Source organism: Acartia tonsa, chromosome 1 (assembly GCF_053477335.1).
Source record: "Acartia tonsa isolate MP-2025a chromosome 1, ASM5347733v1, whole genome shotgun sequence".
Taxonomy (NCBI): domain Eukaryota; kingdom Metazoa; phylum Arthropoda; class Copepoda; order Calanoida; family Acartiidae; genus Acartia; species Acartia tonsa.
This window is the reverse complement of record NC_137260.1, coordinates 56,417,832-56,435,128: the sequence shown is the minus strand read 5'-3', so window position 1 is coordinate 56,435,128 and position 17,297 is coordinate 56,417,832. Positions and strand designations below refer to the sequence as shown.

The 17,297-nt window shown below is 34.7% G+C and overlaps 3 protein-coding genes across 3 annotated transcripts in view; all 3 read right to left on the bottom strand.

The window, feature by feature from the left end:
• The window catches only part of Dbp45A (putative ATP-dependent RNA helicase Dbp45A), a 184,145-nt gene that overhangs the window by 2,461 nt on the left and 164,387 nt on the right, over positions 1 to 17,297 (bottom strand). The window contains exons 2-7 of the mRNA XM_080166979.1: positions 2,168 to 2,271; positions 1,720 to 2,007; positions 1,437 to 1,572; positions 862 to 1,114; positions 584 to 661; positions 170 to 263 (exon numbers count right to left, since the gene is read on the bottom strand). Coding sequence (XP_080023105.1) covers positions 170 to 263; positions 584 to 661; positions 862 to 1,114; positions 1,437 to 1,572; positions 1,720 to 2,007; positions 2,168 to 2,221 — 903 coding nt within the window. The 5' untranslated portion in view covers positions 2,222 to 2,271. The remainder of the gene's footprint in view (positions 1 to 169; positions 264 to 583; positions 662 to 861; positions 1,115 to 1,436; positions 1,573 to 1,719; positions 2,008 to 2,167; positions 2,272 to 17,297) is intronic.
• Positions 2,269 to 7,109, bottom strand: LOC145324363 (U3 small nucleolar RNA-associated protein 15 homolog). Its single transcript, XM_080166971.1, has 5 exons — positions 6,868 to 7,109; positions 6,103 to 6,621; positions 5,512 to 5,700; positions 3,991 to 4,137; positions 2,269 to 2,989 (listed from the first exon to the last, which is right to left on the bottom strand). Exons 1-5 carry the CDS (start codon positions 6,967 to 6,969, stop codon positions 2,417 to 2,419), a joined length of 1,530 nt encoding a protein of 509 aa, XP_080023097.1. The 5' UTR covers positions 6,970 to 7,109; the 3' UTR covers positions 2,269 to 2,416.
• Positions 7,084 to 9,142, bottom strand: RpS3 (ribosomal protein S3). Its single transcript, XM_080171712.1, has 4 exons — positions 9,063 to 9,142; positions 8,069 to 8,291; positions 7,500 to 7,751; positions 7,084 to 7,251 (listed from the first exon to the last, which is right to left on the bottom strand). Exons 1-4 carry the CDS (start codon positions 9,140 to 9,142, stop codon positions 7,084 to 7,086), a joined length of 723 nt encoding a protein of 240 aa, XP_080027838.1.

Below are 17,297 nucleotides of genomic sequence, written 5' to 3'. Positions count from 1 at the left end.
ATAATAATACAAGAAAAAAATAAATCTATAATCCAACTCAACTTAAAAAAGAATTTCTATGTTCTTATTGGTTCAATATACTACTAGTTACTTGGATCTCCTAGATTTATTATAAAAACAAGCCCTCATCTCGAAAATATATTGATAACAAATATTTAAAAAGTAAAACCTTGACATGATTGGATTTGAAAGAATTGAGAGCCTGTACTCGTTTCTTCTGTGACATCATACCATGCAAACATTTGGAGGATATATTAAGCTTTCTAAATAAACATGTTAATGTGAAAAAACTAAAGTTTTAATTTAAATTGAAACAAAAAAGGGGGAGGAAGGTTGTGCTAAAATTCCGTTAAAGTGCTGTGTGAATTTTAAGGCCTAAAAACAGTAGTAAATATTTCTTTTATGGTTCTTTTCAATAAGAAATACACATTATTTTTAGTGAATATTATCGTTCTACTATCGTTTTTAAGCCTTTAAACTCATACCTTTACGGAATTTTATCACAACCTTACTCCCCTTTATATGAAGCAACTTCTATTTAAAAAATAAAAAGTAAATAAATTAGCTTTAATAAAAATCTTACTTAAATGCTCTGTGCAAAACTTCGGCCTGTTTACAGCTTTTAACAAATATCATTATGGATTCTTTTGGCCGAGACTCCCTAAAAATATAGATATTGATAACAAATCATTTAGTTTCAATTTTTTACTTTTATCCCAAAAGGGTTAATTTCAAGATTATTTTATTAAAAATCTGCTATAAAAAAACGGATTCCGGATTCCAAAATTGGTCGGATCCCGGATTGCCAACCCTAGTAAAGAATTTTAAAGTATATGGCAGCAAGAAATTTTTAAAAAATACCTATTTTCAAGGACCAAATAAACCAAGTAGACATCCTTGGTTTCTTTCGGGGTTAAAATATACTTCTGGTCCAGTGTACCCACAGTTTTCTTCTCGTTCATATCCTCACTCTCGTACACGAACGGGTTGTTGGGGCAGGCAGCGATTGTCTCGCCGACAATAGGCGTGTTGGTGGCAGTGAACAGCAAGGTTTGACGTTTCTTTGGCAGAGCTCCAATAATTTTTGACAAATCTCTTGTAAATGTTGGATGATCTAAACAATATTATCAGTTTGTGAGATAAATCTTTAAGTATTTTGTTCAAATAAAATACCTTAGCTTTTAACATAGTCCTTGTATTATCAGAACTATCCCTCCTACCACACATTTAGTTTTTTTCACCAAGGAGGGGTGGGGAAATGGAAAAGATGTTTACAGTTTTCTTAATTTATACATTTTTTCCCTCCAACTCATATTTTTTATTTTTTTTTCCCCCAGAGCATGGGATCCCATGTAGAATATACACCCTTGTGGGATTATATGGAAAATATTCACCCCTGAAATACCCTCTCAAGAAGTAAAATTTGAGGCACTGACCTGCTTCCAGTAATCTATCAGCCTCATCTATAACCAGGTACTTCACTTTGTGTAGCGAAAATGTTGAATTTCTTTCCAAATGGTCCGCTAGTCGGCCAGGCGTTCCAACAACAATGTGAGGCCTTTTGTCCAAATTCTGAATAAAACGGAGTCTTTATTTACTATCACTCATAAATGTAAGAAAATAAAAATTAATAACTTAATGCAAGTTCTTAAAATTATGGTAATTGTAAATCCCACTAAAAATTTAAGCTTCTTGTGAACAAAACTAAAAATAGCTTACCATAGACTGTGCAATAGTACAAATACCACCCACTATCAGGGAAGTTCTTAATCCCATCGCAACACCCACCACATTCAGCTGATCATTGATCTGATAGGCCAGCTCTCTTGTTGGGGTCAATATCACCGCATATATGCTGTATGGGTCTTCGGAAAGAGTTTGTAGAATGGGCAGGGCGAAGGCTAAAGTTTTTCCAGAACCGGTTTTGGCAACTCCAATGCAATCTCGCCCGGCTAGAATTTCAGGTATACATGCAGTCTGTACAGCCGTAGGTTTGCGAATACAGATCTTAACATAAAACATTAATAATTCCAATAATTTTTGTTCTTTTTTCATAACAGCTATGTAAATCATTGAAAAGAGTAGTATGGATTTATTGAAGTCAGGGGTGTATATTCTGCAAATTTGACCCTCTCTACCCTATCTCTAGATAAAAAAAATGTTTTACCTCATTTAGCTGATTCTGAATCCAATTTCCTAGGCCTAACTTTCCAAACTCCATTTTATATTACTTCAGATAACGATTCTTTTCCACTAAAACATTTAAAATCTGAAAAAAAACAGAAAATATAATAATGGTTTCTTAAAACTGGATGCAATGTAAAAGTCTGCAGGATACTCTTATTTTAGTTCTCAAAACACCACTCCACCTATTTTTAAATGCTTTGTTGTTTCTTTGCCAAATATTTGAATATCCTCAAACTTTTTTCAACAAAGACTTTTCAACTCTATTACTTTGAGTGCCCATACCAGCCGTTGCCACAACCAGGTCTATACACCCCTGAAGTTTAGTCAACTCTTCTGAAAATTTTAACATTCTTTCCAACTTGGACTCAAACCGAAGAAATTTCCTGTTTATCACATTAGAATTGTTAGGTTTGCCCATATACATATCAATAACTTTACTTGCAACATAGACCAGCACTTGTTGAAATCTCAAATCAGTTATATTGCTTTCAATAAAGTCTAATAATTGTATTAAGGATTCATCAGTACGTTCGGCCAAGGCAACCTCAAGGCCTCTTCGTCTGATCAGCTCGTACATAACACTAACACAAATCGCTGGATTCCTGCTAACCACATTTTTGACCAGTGAATAATTTAAAGCTTCCGTGTACTCATAGCGCCTGAAGAGATAATCATGCTTTAACATCCATTTGTTACGATCCTGAACTAAGACATCGCCGTCAGAGGGAACAAAAGCGCCTTCCATAAATCGAGATTTTCTCCGACGCCCACCTTCAGGCCCTTCTTCAGTAATTTGAGTGTCCTAAAACAAATATAAATAATAAGGACAAGTACTTTCAGGCAGGGAAGGGGGAGGGGAGGTTAAAATTTCTTAATTTGGTGAAAAAAGCACAAAAATCCCCTGTTGCGCCAAATTTCCCCAGTCCCTCTTTGTCCCTGATGAAAAAGTCGCAGTTCTGTGCAGTGACACATTTCTTTATAATAGACAGCAGAGATGAAATCTTGAAAAAATTTGCCTCACTAAAATCAGTGAGGCTCAATAAAAATTTAGAGGGGATAATTTTGCCTCACTAAAAATTTTAGTGAGGCAAAAGTATTTTTAAGAATTCACCTCAGGTATATTTTGTAACAAATGAGTTTGTCCCCCTCCCCCTCTATTTTGTCCCCAAAATATTGAAAGGAAAGGGAAGCTGGGTAATTTTGTGTTTATTAACATATCATTTCAGCTATTTTAGTTTGCAAGCTACCCCCAAACACAAAATTTTTATTTTTGAGCTTACAAGCCCCTAGAAGTAAAGTGCAAAAATGTAATATGAGGTGGCTAATCAACTCATATGTAAGAAAAGGTTCCATTTAAATAATCAGCTCGATATTAAAAAATAAGCTCATAACTTAATATTTTAGTGTTTGGAGAGTCTTTTGCACCAATAGCCCCTTGAAGGAAAGTCCCAAAATTCAATTTTCAAAGTTTTACAGGTAGATCTCATCATATTTGAGAGTTTCCAAAAATAATTAGGTTGATAACTATAAAAACAAGCCCAAAATGCCAGGGCAAAATTTGATACTGAATTTTCATTTCCTATAAGAGTACAAGCTCCCTTCCCCCCCATACAAACCTTAGGATCTATGAGAAGCTACCCTGTTAAGAACCAGATTGATTCAGCGGTTAGCGAGATCCTTCGGTACAGACAAACATCCTTTTACTTTATTATACTTAATTCAGGTTTATTTCAGACCAGTGGCCTTACATGTAAAAAAAAGCTTCGTTTTTATACAAGAGAAAAAAAAAAACATAATATTAACCTTCTTCCTTTCAATTATTTGAACAAGACCATCCGTCATGCCAGCCACGACATACTTGTTCCCGAGGTCCACATCTACACTCAGCACAGAGCTGGGGAAAGCTAGAGCACCAGTGATTTTAAAATTTGATAAACTTATGCGTTTCACCTAAAATAATTGTAGCAATGTAGGTAGGGTTGGCAATCCGAATCCGGGATCTGCCCAATTTTTGGTCAATTTGGGAATCCGAATCCGGAATCATTTTTTTAATAGCGGATTCAAATTCTTAATTTGTAGGCTAAGATTATCATCATTATATATAATATCTTTTAAAATCTGGTTCGATTCTCGAAAGTGAATCATAGAGAACACCAAGAACATTAATTTTTAGGAGATATGTAGCACTTAAATTTTAAATTTTTTTAAAAAGCCTTATAAAATATTTCTAGAATCCGGAATCCTAAATCCAAAACCTGCCAAAAATAAGAATCCGGAATACGCCATTTTTTGGACAGATTCTTATAAGAATCCGAATCCGGTCCAAAAATTCGACGGATTGCGGAAGTAGGGTTTTTATTAAATCCCCCCCCCCCCCTATTAAATATTTTTAATTTTTCTTATCAAAAAGAAATAGATCGAATGTAACAAAGTTCATAAGTTTCTTTCGAATATTATCAAAAGAAATAAATAATACTTGCAATGGTAAATAATCTAGCACAGGACTGGCCAAATATTCAACTGAGTGAATAGATGGAATTCCGATATTCTATGCCAGGTGGCAAATCCAACAAAAAAACTTAAATTAAGAGCTACCATTATCGCTACAAAATGAAAAATTAAGCAGAAATGTACCAAAGTTCATAAGTTTCTTTAGAACAATATCAAAAAAATAAATAATACTTGCAATGGTAAATAATCTAGCACAGGACTGGCCAAATATTCAACCGAGTGAATAGATGGAATTCCGATATTCTATGCTAAGTGGCAAATACAACAAAAAAACATTAAATCAAGAGCTAAAATTATCGCTATAAAATGAAAAAATAAGCAGAAATGTAACAAAGTTCATAAGTTTCTTTCGAATATTATCAAAAGAAATAAAAAATTACTTGCAATGGTAAATAATCTAGCACAGGACTGGCCAAATATTCAACTGAGTGAATAGATGGAATTCCGATATTCTATGCTAAGTGGCAAATACAACAAAAAAAACATTAAATCAAGAGCTACAATTATCGCTATAAAATGAAAAAATAAGCAGAAATGTAACAAAGTTCATAAGTTTCTTTCGAATATTATCAAAAGAAATAAAAAATTACTTGCAATGGTAAATAATCTAGCACAGGACTGGCCAAATATTCAATCGAGTGAATAGATGGAATTCCGATATTCTATGCCATTCTTACCACTATTAAAGCAGCGAAAACAAGCTACTTGAAACAAGTTAAACATTTTTCCAAATATACTAGATATTTGTGATTTAAAAGACGCAATATAATAGTTAAGAGTAGCTGCGCTACTAATAATCCATGTAAAAATTACCTGTCTGTCTAAAGACCCAGTTACCAGAGACTGGCCGTTATCCGCCAGGCACATTGACGTAACCAACTTGTGATGGGGACTCAAACTGCGAAGCATTTTTCCGCCATTTGTAATATCCCAGATTTTAACCATGTTTCCACCAGCCGTTACGAACATGGAGTCTCCATTGAGTATAAGCACGTCTTGCACCTGTTATAATGTGAATATTACAAGCTGAATCGAATCAAGTATGTGAGGGAGTAAAAGTCCAGGGGGGGGGGGGGGAATCATAAACCATCCTAAGACACATAATACAACACTTTAACCCTAGTAATGGCCATAAGGACCAGAAGCAAATAAATTAAGTACTTTAAGGGCAGTTACAAGTCAGAGTACAACATAAAAGTTATTTAAGGAACAGGAAGATCGTAAAATGAAACAAACATAAGAATTACTAAATATTAAGTATTTATAAGTGATTTATGATTTTCAGTGTTCAGTATACTAACATTTAAATAAAGGCATTTTAATTTATATAGAACTAAAATGAAAGGATATACATTGTAAACGCCCTATGAGTAATCGAGATTCTTAGAAGAAAATATAACTTACTGGAGCTCCATGATTTACTTTCAGGACAGGTTCCTCTTTAGTTCTCCTATCCCACAGTGCAACAGTTTCATCATATGATCCAGACAACAGTAGATCAGAATTCGCATTAGCAGTAACGCCACACCTAACATACTCCTTGTGACCAGAAAATGTGTCCAGCCTAGTTTCCGTCGCAAGATCCCAAACACCTACAGTCTTGTCGTCACTGAATGAGGCTACATGAACATTGTCGGCGGTAAACTCGCACTGGCGTACTGCGGCGCTATGACCCCTAAACACTCTCAGCATAGTCTTGGTCGAAATGTCGAAAACTTTAACTTGTCCCTCTGTCGTTCCCACACAAAGCAGCTTGCCATCTCGACGAAATTTTCCACTGTAGGGATTGTCTTTAAATTTAGACAATGTTTTGAAAACATCTTTGATCACAGGATTGTAAATGAGAACTTTAGAGGAGCTGGTTATGGCAAAATAATTTGGCTCCACTGGTGAAATGCTGATTCTATTAATGGCTCCATATTCCTTGACAAAATAAATAAAAATGAAGGGGTCTATAATTATAGTTTAAAATATGGAGAGGGCGACCTTAAATAAATCCGAGCAGTATTTAAAAGGCAACATATTCAAAGAATAAAAACAATAGGTACTCCTTATAAAAAAAACGTAATTAGTCACACTTTTGCCATAAAGCCAATATTAGAATACTTTCAATGTTTAAAGAGATAGCTATTAATTTGTTTTTGATTCCATATATATAGAATTACATACCTGGATTGTTACTGGCTGTTCCCATATACCCCAATTTTTAGCTCCACCAGTCTTTTTTCGTGTTGTGTAATGTATAATCGGAGTTTCCTTGAAAGCAGTCATATTTTAATATTTTTTTTCTGAAATTGAATTGATACGATTTTTAACCTAGTCAAATACAAGTGGTGTTTTTTTAAACTTTCAAGGTCTTAAGGTTTTTTATTTTAGATAACAAGTTTAGGCTTGTACAGCAACAGGCTGCTGGTCAGGCTTCATGACCTTTGACTCTGAGGTGGGGGCAGCGGGGATGATCTCCTCCTTGGGCTCAACAATCTGGATATTGTCAGGCAGAGGCTTCTTGGGTCCGATCTTGCCAGTAGGGTCCCAGTTCAACATAATCTTGACCTTAATAACGAACAACATTGTAAAGGTGTAGTTTTAGGATAAGAAAAATCTTAAAGAGGCTCATTAAATCCAAATATGCGTACAAAAAAAAAAGAAAGATTATTATTAATAACTTGCTACCTAGCACAATTAAATACTTTTAGTAGAAGCTTCAATAATATTTTCTAATAATATTTTCTCACTATCTACAACATCAAATTAACAAGCATTAAACTAAACTTTGGCAAAATTAGCAATCAATCAATTACCTTGATACCAAGGACACCCTGTCTGAGCAGGACGTGTCTGCAAGCGCTAGACACATAATCGTGGACTGGGGCACCAGAGTGGATCATAAGACCATCAACGAACTTCATGGACTTGGCTCTCTGACCACGGAGCTTGCCAGAAACAACGACCTCGCAACCCTTGGCTCCAGACTCCATGATGAATCTGAGGACACCATAGCAGGCCCTACGCACAGCCAGACCTCCGATCAGCTTGAATCTTAGAGATTCAGCCTAAATTGTAAGTAAAATATAATGTATGTCAAAAGTATAATGTATCTTATGAAAACGCTTATAATATTTAATTAATATTTATCTAGGTTTCCTTACTAAAACAGAACATTATAAAACTACGATAGAACGGTTAGAGTTGATTTGGTTGCATTACAAAAAAAAAATATTTTAATTCATAGAATAATAACTAAATAATATACCTACCCTAAAAATATAATTTTTTGGAAGGTGTCACTTGAAATGTATTCATTTTTTTTGCAAAATAATTTTAAATTAATAGTCTTAACGCCCTCTAAGTAAATGCAAACATTTCTTACCTGGGCAATGGCGCACAGACCTCTGGTGGCAACCTTCTCGGCGTACAGCTCAACGCTACCCTCGGGGAAGCTGAATCTCTTCTGGACGACAGCGGTCAGCTCTCTGATTCTCTTGCCCTTCTCACCGAGGACATTCTGTGTCCTGGTGGCCATGATAATAATCTCTGTCTTGCCAGGGGTAGTGCGCACCTCAACACCAGAGTATCCATCCTCAGCCAATTCTCTAGTTAAAAATAATATTTATAATCACCAGAAAACAAATCATATGTTAAAATGAACACTAGCGTTAAACATTAATTTTATACTTCCTTCACAATGGGTCTGAATATTCGTAAAAAAAAATACTTTAAATAAAGCATTTAAAGAATGAGAAACGAAAGACACATCTCTTATGCAGGCAATAACAAACAAATTTTAAATTACAGCAAAATACTAATGCGTGGCCCAAAATTTAAGTTAGGTCTTTATAATGAATTTTATCTATCTTAAAAATAGAGACAAACAAACACACATTAAGATACCAGAAGATAAATTATATCCTTAAAGAATAACATAATAATCTATAGCTAACCAACATAATAACGTACAGAGCTGGATCTTTAATTATGTAGCCATTGCCGCTGCAAGATGTACTGTACAGCCACTAACCTAATAGCGATCTTTAATCAAATAGGGTACGCGTGGCTTCGGATTTAAATTTTAAAATCATAACCACTATTAAAATTTTCAGTAAAAATATTAAAAATATTAATAATCAAAACTTCAAACATATAAAATCCATGTTTTATTAGCAGCACTAGTGGCAGTGGCGACGGCTACAACTAAGGCCGCGACTACAGCTACACTTTTAAAGATCCAGCTCAGAGCTACTATGGGGATTTAGGGATTCAAAACAATGTGCATTTACTGCTTAGACACAAATGTGAAATATTTTAAGGTTATGTAATTTTCAATTTATAGGCTTATAGCCATATTAAGAAATAATATTACATACCTGGTTAAAAATTCGTTCAATTCCGCCTTGAACACCCCCTGCGCAACTGTCTTGCGCTTCCTTGAGACGGGAGTAGCCATTTGTACTTCTGAAACAAAATGTAAAACCTTTACATTTATTTATTAGACAAAGCAGAATATGGTGATCGCGTAACCTTTAAGTCACTAAACAAGATGCATCACCTTAATACTTCCAAACCTATTAACTAAAAACTAAAAATATCGTAGTTAAAAAACAAAATCACTTTTCAATTATCAATTTATCACTAAGGAGCAGAAGAAAAAAAATCTACAGCCACACGTCTCAACAAGTAAAAATAAAAAATTATGAAATTGTAATAAGATAAAATTACGCAATACATATATACTTGAATTACTTCACAAAACAATTGCAGCCTTAAATTGAACGCCCGACCCCCTTTTTAACATTGTCAAAAGAAATGCCACATGTCCTATCTTTTAAGATACCCTCTAAATCACATGTGACTGCCTTAAATTTAACTGTTACTAATTAGGGAGAAAAAATAATTTTAGAACACTTTAATCTTAATTATACAACAATGCCGGAGAGACTATTCAAGATCATTACAAAATAATTCAGAAAAATCACTACCACGATGGAGCAAAACATATGATTGAACCTAACAAAAATCATACGTATTTTTAAGTAAAATAGATCACGATTGCATAAAAATTAATCATTTATTATCACAACATAAGCAATTTCATTGTTTCACTTGTAAAATCACGAATAAACATACTTGCCGAAGTCTCACATGCACGTGGAGACATCATATGCGCAGTAATGCCGCTGAATTATTGGCAAGAGCGAGCACGATAACAAAGCTGCCAAACATGAAAAGAAATTATGTGCCATTATTAATGTGCTGTCGCACACACCAATGCCTCTAGAATCTAGACCTTTACACCATTTATTTATAAAGAGGCTACTCTAATATTCAAGTGTTGATGTAAGTTTAAAAGTACATAAAAAGTTTTCTTTGCAATTGACCTAATAAATATTCGGTTGGTGAAAAATATTCTTTGTCATAAATGTCGTCTTCCTTATATAATTTCTAGAAAGGTATTAATGATAAGGATTTTTGGGGACATTGGAAAATAGAGAAAAATTGCACAAAAATACATATTTTTTGTATCCATTAAGTTAAATGTGAAATATTTAAATAAATTTAAGATTCAAACTGAATTGAAGTTTAAATATCAAAGTTTAGCTTATTCAAAAACAAGGATAACATCAACAAGTAGCGAAACACTTTTCTTAATTTTCTCAACTAACAAAAGTTCATGTTTAAAAAAAAGCGTTTACCGTTTCTTACAGACATACTTATTCGAAAGGGCATGCGGAATTTAAGAGAAAGTCAAAATTAAAACATCTATTTTACCAATCATTCTAGCGAATTTTAAGCAACCGTGCATGATAAGTAAGCAATAAAATAGCAGTTTGTACTTCCTCTTTTAGAGCTACATAAATTTTACTCATTTCGTTTTGATGAGAAGATTAAAATCTTTCATCCAATCAATCACAGAAATACAATAAGACACTCTATGTACTTTTTTTTATTAATTTTAAACATTTTACTATTTTCACCGTCTTTTTCAGAATCATTCAAAATTTCAAAAGTTTTTTTATGATAAATTTAGCAAAAGCACGCAATTTAACACAAACTAAAAAATTGCAATTTACACATATAACATTTTTAAAATCACAACCCCTTGAAAATTTAACACAACCTTGAATTAGTTTACAAACCATTTAAATATTCAAATTTTTGGTAGGATCTCTCTAATCAATAGGTGAACATATTTACCTCCTCTTTTAATGTACTCCAAGATGACTCGATTAGGAAGAACAAAGAAATATTTTAGGCTATTCAATCCGCATAAATTTGAGGTTTTCTCCTTTAGCGAATTGACCCCTACCCCCCCCCCCCCCCCCCCCTAGATAAAAGATTAATGTTTGGCTGACATTGCCTTTCCCTCCCCCATAATTTATAAACAAAAAGTTTCGGGTAGGATTTGCCCTAAAATACCTTAACTCTGCAGGGACCTTCTAAACTTGACTATAGACTTAAAGAAGATTCAGGGGCGTCCAAGCTTTTTATTTGGGGGGGGGGGGGGTAATCTTTATTTCATAGAGGCATTTTTTACTTGGGGGGGGGGGCTAAAAATTAAAATTTCCAAAATTTTGGGGGTGCCTACGGCACTCCCAAATTAATTTTTTTGGGGGGGAGGGTAATCACCCCTTTACCCCCCCCTCCCCTTGGACGTCTATAAGAAGATTCCCTAAAATATGTTCTTATTTTCGAATATATAAAAATTGGGCATAGTCCCTTTCGTGGCAACGGGGCGTTTCTTTGTATTTTCACAGTAGCTTTTCTCCTATTTATAGTACCTGCGGGGGGCTCTAACCCTGCGGGGCAATCACCTAGCCCAATATAACCTATACCTAAAATAACCTATCAAAAGCCATTTTGAAAATACGACCAATGGCCCCTTACGGGGAGTTGCCACGAAAGGGACTATACCCAAAAAATTAGAGTTAGGGGGTATGCATATTCCACATACGATTTAAGGTAGATTACCATATTTGAAGATGAAGTGCACAGTAACAACAATTAGAATTGTTCAAACAATTTAATTGACACTGATGAAAATGTAAATTTTTAATGACGACAACCAGGGAAAAAATGGATATTTAATCGAAAGAAAATTATTTTACACAGATCTTTCTATGATAATATAGAATCTAATTGTACTTTTTTGTGTTGCCTATAAATGATTAATAGATGCAAATAATTGAAAATCTCCAACTAAAATAAAATTGGGTTTGTTAGCCTTGAGGCGCCGAAGGCCCAGGCTATCAAAACTTGTAATGAATTTTTAGCTTAATATTCGTAAAAAATTGTCTCCAATACGATGCTATCCTTATACTAAAGTAACAGGATGTTTGTGTGTTTGTGTGTCTGTACCGAAGGATCTCGCTAACCGCTCAACCGATCGGGTTCTCCTTAACAGGGTAGATTCTCATGGGTCCCGGGAAGGTTTATAACTATTTTGGGGGAGGGTACCACCACCCTCCCAAGAGAAATGACAAAAAAAATCAAATTTTTTAAAAATATTCAGGAGACTTCAACGTAACATAAAGAGATATAACATAAAAAATTATCGTAGAGACTTTAACAAACAAAAACATTTAAAGTGCCACTAGAGACCTCTAGGGGCGTAGCCGCTAGTCCATATATAAAAGTAATAGGATGTCTGTACTGAAGGATATCGCTAACCCGAACTAAAACTATCTATCTATCTAACTAAAATTGTAAATGGGAGGATGGTTGACTTCCCCTATTACCCATCTACCTAGTATAACAAAAGAAACAGGATGTTTATTTATCTGTCTTTATATCTGCCTGTAAGATCTCGCTAATTGCTTGACCGATTTGGAAGCTGCTCATTGGTCCTGGGAATATTTATAATTATTTTGGGGGAGGGTACCTTCAACCTTCCAAGTGAAATTGCCACTGAAATAAAAATACCACCCCTAAATTTTTAAAACTTTCTTTCTTTAGAAATAAAAATGTAAAGTGAAGAGTCGACTTCCCCCCAACCCACCTTTCCCTCAAGTGCCCTTAGAGGCATCTAGGAGCGTATCCGCTATAATATAACACATAGCAATTCTAGAGCAAGAAACTTTAACTTTCAGCAATCAACAAAGGAAAACTTCAGTCCTATGTAATTTTGGGTCCAGAATCATAATCTGTTAAAACTAAAATCCTATGTCCTCCTTTTTGCAATAAAATCGCATTCAAATTGTAACAAATATTCGCGATACCTTATTTTCATCTTATAAGAAACAATAATGCATTTTGCTAAAACAAAATTTAAAGTTAACCATTTATTAAATACTTTCATATCTTTATATTTGCAAAGAAAATATTTTTTTGCAGAATAATGCCATTTTTGTCAGCGATATAGAAAGTCTCCTAAAAAAACAGATTGTTAGAAAAAAAGTAAATGTAAGGATTATAATATGTTTTTCTGAAATCATTTAATAAATTCATACAGTAAAAACCAGAATTGTGCAACTTATTTGAATGAAAAGCCAAAAAACGTAATTTGCAAAAAAATTGCAACCCCTAAATCACATAGAAAAATAAACTTTTAACCAATCTAAAGTAATATGTTTTAAAAAACATTAAAAAATATTAATCTTTTATAAAATGAAGTTTGTTTGAAAAGTTCTAATCAAATAGAACAGGGCAAAATTATTTTTTCAAAATGCAAACAAACACTTAACTTTGAATATTTCTATAGTTTTTCTAAAACTTAAAAACCAAATCGTACTCAAAATCAATGTTTTGTTTGTTAAATCTTCTTGTGGCGAGATTTTTAAATGTTACTTTTTCATATGTATTGAATAATCATAGAAAAAAGATAAAAAATTGCATTAAGCCGATTCAAATATATTAAATATTTCCTTATTAAGGCAGCAAAATAAAAAAAGGTGTAAAATAAAAATTATTTATTTTTATTTCTTAAGCTGTATAACTTTTTAAAAAATTTTAAGACATGATTTTTGCAAAAAATACATATTTTTTCATTAAAAGGAAGTATTGTTTATCTAATCAGCTGTTATCATAGAATATATCGTTTTCTTATGTTGGGCTAAGAATAGTAATTTCAAGGGATCGACAGCCGCACACAAGCCTCAAATTCCGCAGGTGTGCAAAATAAAGATTTTAACCAGGAAAATGGCTGTAAAGAAACATGTTTAGATATCCAGCTTAATTTTAAAGTTATAATATGACGATTTACTGAGGCTTTACCGCAGCTTCTGAATCCTTTTAATTTCAATTAAAAACTATATTTATATTGATAAGATTAAGTTTAAAAATTGCAGTAACATACTAGGATCATAAATTTAGATCGCACTCTCATTTTAATTGTGTAATAGATAGAGTTATGTCCCCTGTTCCCTCCAAACAGTAATTATTTGGACGCCTCAAAAATAGACATTAAAAAACAAGAATGACAACATCCATAAAAGCGAAGCTCTGAAACGGTTGAAAAACGAAGTTTAACACCTGTAGATTGTCAGAACTCATTAATCAATATATAAAAGTCGAAAAAATTGTAAGTAAATTTGTTAAAAACTGATGAAATACAGGATAATGTTTAAGGAAATACATACCTTTTTAGGAGGTGAATATAGAGATGCTTTACTTATGAAATTATACTTTGTTGTCCTAGGAATCAGTATTCCAAAAATCAGATAAATCGGATAATAACATCACATACAAATTTGTTGTTAAAAAAGTAAAAAAAAACGACATGTTTAAAATGGACATACGAAAATTCTGGTATTGAATATAGTGTTGCTACATTTTCTAAATTGTACCTTACTACGAAAGGAATCACCTATGAAGTTTCATATTGATAGGACAACTCTAACATGCCATAATTAACGAAATGAGCTATCCATTCCGGACTAACAGACTGACCAACCCTAATTACAGAAAAACTCGCTTTAATAATGATAAAAAGCTTCGCTCTTTGATATATACAAGCGGCTGCGCCCTTAGCATCTAGAGGCTCTATTCCAAAGGATAAATAAAGGCAGAAAAATAGCCTAACACCATACCCAGACTTTATCTATCAAATAGAATAGCCTAAAACCACCTCAGGACCCATATGAAGCTTCAGTGTAAAGGAGAACCATATCGGGTCAGCGATTAGCAAGATCCTTCGCTACAGACAAAAAAAACTTACTACTTTATATAATACTAGTGGCTTTGCCCCTAGCATCTAGGGACTTCGTATTCAAAGGATTAGAGAGGGGAAAGAAAAAAAGCTATCACAATACTTTAGTTGAAAAAAAATAGGCTAAAGCCTTTACAGGATCTATGTGAAGCTTACCTAAAACAGAGAACCAAATGGGTTCAGTGGTTTCAACAGATCTTAGGCTTTTGACAAAAACTCAAACTACTTTATATAATAGGAAGATAATCACATTTTAATTCAATAAATTATGGCCTTTCAATTAGTGTTAGGAGGGGGGGGGGGGGGGGGAGTTCTGACACTTTTGCGTAAACAGTGATTATAGGCTTCGTCTTTAAAGGAAGAGGATAGATTATTTTACAAAAAAGTTTCCTTTTGGGATGTGGTTTTCCTATTTTTAAAAAAAATAATTTATTTGGCCTCCAGGTTTAGATACTGCTAGCCTCCAGGTGGATTTTAGACAGGTAAAAAAAATTCAAGTTAGAAAAAAACTTATTTAACTTACTTTATGGATAGTATGAACTGATTTAAAAAAAATTTAAAACAGGCTCCAGTTTCAAGAACTGCAGGGCTCCAGGTGGATACTGGACAGTTAAAAACTGAAAAGTTTTACTTTTGAAGTGAGAACAAAACTTAATGAACAAAAGTTGCTACTTTATGGATGGTATGAACTAATTTTAAGAAAATTTTGAAATCAGGCTCAATTTTCAGGTACTGCACGCCTCCAGGTGGATCCTGGACAGTTAAAAACTAAAATTTCTACTGCTTAAGTTACTAGCGGCTTTGCCCCTAGCCTCTAGGGGCTTTGCCCCAAAAAGTAATTTTAAAAAATGTAGTACATGGGGTGAATCTTCATCATCATTAGCATCATCAAAAAAACGAGGCCCTGGCTCTGCATCTTCAAATGTGGTATTCGGCAACCGTGAGCCATGCCTATGGCACCCCTGATCTAGGGTTCGGTGGAGGGTCAATGGCCCTCCCCCGAGTCCTGGGGAAGGGGTCTAGCGACCCCCTCCCTATGCTTAAAATTAATGATTGAATCTGTCATGTTTATTATGGTTAACTGTATTCTTAATTCTCCCCCACCCTTTTCAGGGATGGGGGATCATTATTGCCCAAACTGACCATTGTATATGTATTATGATGCTTTTATGTTATGACTATTTATTCCTATCCATGTAATTATTGTTTGTTGTATATAGCTTTAGTATCCTTTAAACCTTCAATAAAGTGACAACTGAAATAGATGTTGATCATTATCTAGTGAATGCTAGAGAAGCGTAGCTTCTCTATAGTAAGGTGTCCACGTCTGTCACACTGCCGTAATCTAATTGAACTCCGGTGTCTGCCATTTATCCTCGGCGGATACCACAACTTTTGGTGACAGCTGTGTGAGATTACGGCGAACCACAAGTGTAGAGCAGACGCGCATCTGAGGCTAAGGTACTCCCAGCAGTGAAACTGGCAAAACTGACGCAAGCAACCTGAATTACCCACCCTGGACAGCAAAGTTTAACTCTGCATCCGGCAGTTGTGGAAGCGAGACAGCGAAATTTGACGAATAACCGCGAGCAGCGCCGATATCTAACGGAGAATTGAGCGCTCAAAGGGCTGAAACAGGCCTGCGGACCGGCTGAAACAAGCCAAATAAGTGTAAATGGCTGGAAATAGGCCAACTTTACTGCAAGAAATAGCAGGATCAGAACCAGTGGCGCTAGCAGGACGGGACATTCCCTGCCGCCATCAGCCGGATTTGGATCAGCGGCGCTAGCAGGACGGGACATTCCCTGCCGCCGATAGGCTGAAACATGCCACATAGCTGCAAGCTGCGAGCCAACATACGAGTGTAGTGCACCAGAACAGAGAAAAACTACGTCAACTCCAAGTATCCTGAGAGGCTACAACGCAGCCACCCATCTAGAAAAACAGATATTATGTTACATTGCAGGGATTACCACCCTGGTGTGATGGCTAAACAATAGATTTATGAGCAAAGCTTGGCAAACAAATTGTTGTGTTGTGATAAATCTAAGAATAGAACAGGCTTGGATTTATTGTGTATTGTGATAACAGCTAAAAATAGAACAGGGTTGGTAAACAAATCTGTTATGCAATTGTGATAAGGACAAAAATAGAAGCTAGATGTAATATAATAAAGACCCTGATATACAATCAAAACACCTCAAGCCCACAGCACAACAACAATACACCCCTTATTCCAAGGGAAAGGGAGGAGCCCCTCTCCATTGAAGGCAAATACAATCAGGGTGATATAATAGATAAGCCTAGGATTAAGAAGAAAAGGCACTATTACACCAGCACACAGTTACCTCCCTCCCTCACAGGGGAAACGGACGGAGTTACCCCCGTCCCCTCACGCGCTTCCCCCTTCCTACCCACACTAGACTAAGTCCGTCTGTAGTGTGGGGCTAGCGATCGG

Excerpts from the sequence above, each read along its gene's own strand:
- LOC145324363 (XM_080166971.1), bottom strand. The coding sequence starts at position 6,969 with ATGACTGCTTTCAAGGAAACTCCGATTATACATTACACAACACGAAAA. Across the intron at positions 4,138-5,511 it reads CTGGGTCTTTAGACAGACAG|GTGAAACGCATAAGTTTATC; the intron begins GTAATTTTTACA and ends CAATTATTTTAG. Across the intron at positions 2,990-3,990 it reads AAATAATTGAAAGGAAGAAG|GACACTCAAATTACTGAAGA; the intron begins GTTAATATTATG and ends TATTTGTTTTAG.
- RpS3 (XM_080171712.1), bottom strand. The coding sequence starts at position 9,142 with ATGGCTACTCCCGTCTCAAGGAAGCGCAAGACAGTTGCGCAGGGGGTG. Across the intron at positions 7,752-8,068 it reads GTCTGTGCGCCATTGCCCAG|GCTGAATCTCTAAGATTCAA; the intron begins GTAAGAAATGTT and ends CTTACAATTTAG. Across the intron at positions 7,252-7,499 it reads AGGGTGTCCTTGGTATCAAG|GTCAAGATTATGTTGAACTG; the intron begins GTAATTGATTGA and ends TTCGTTATTAAG.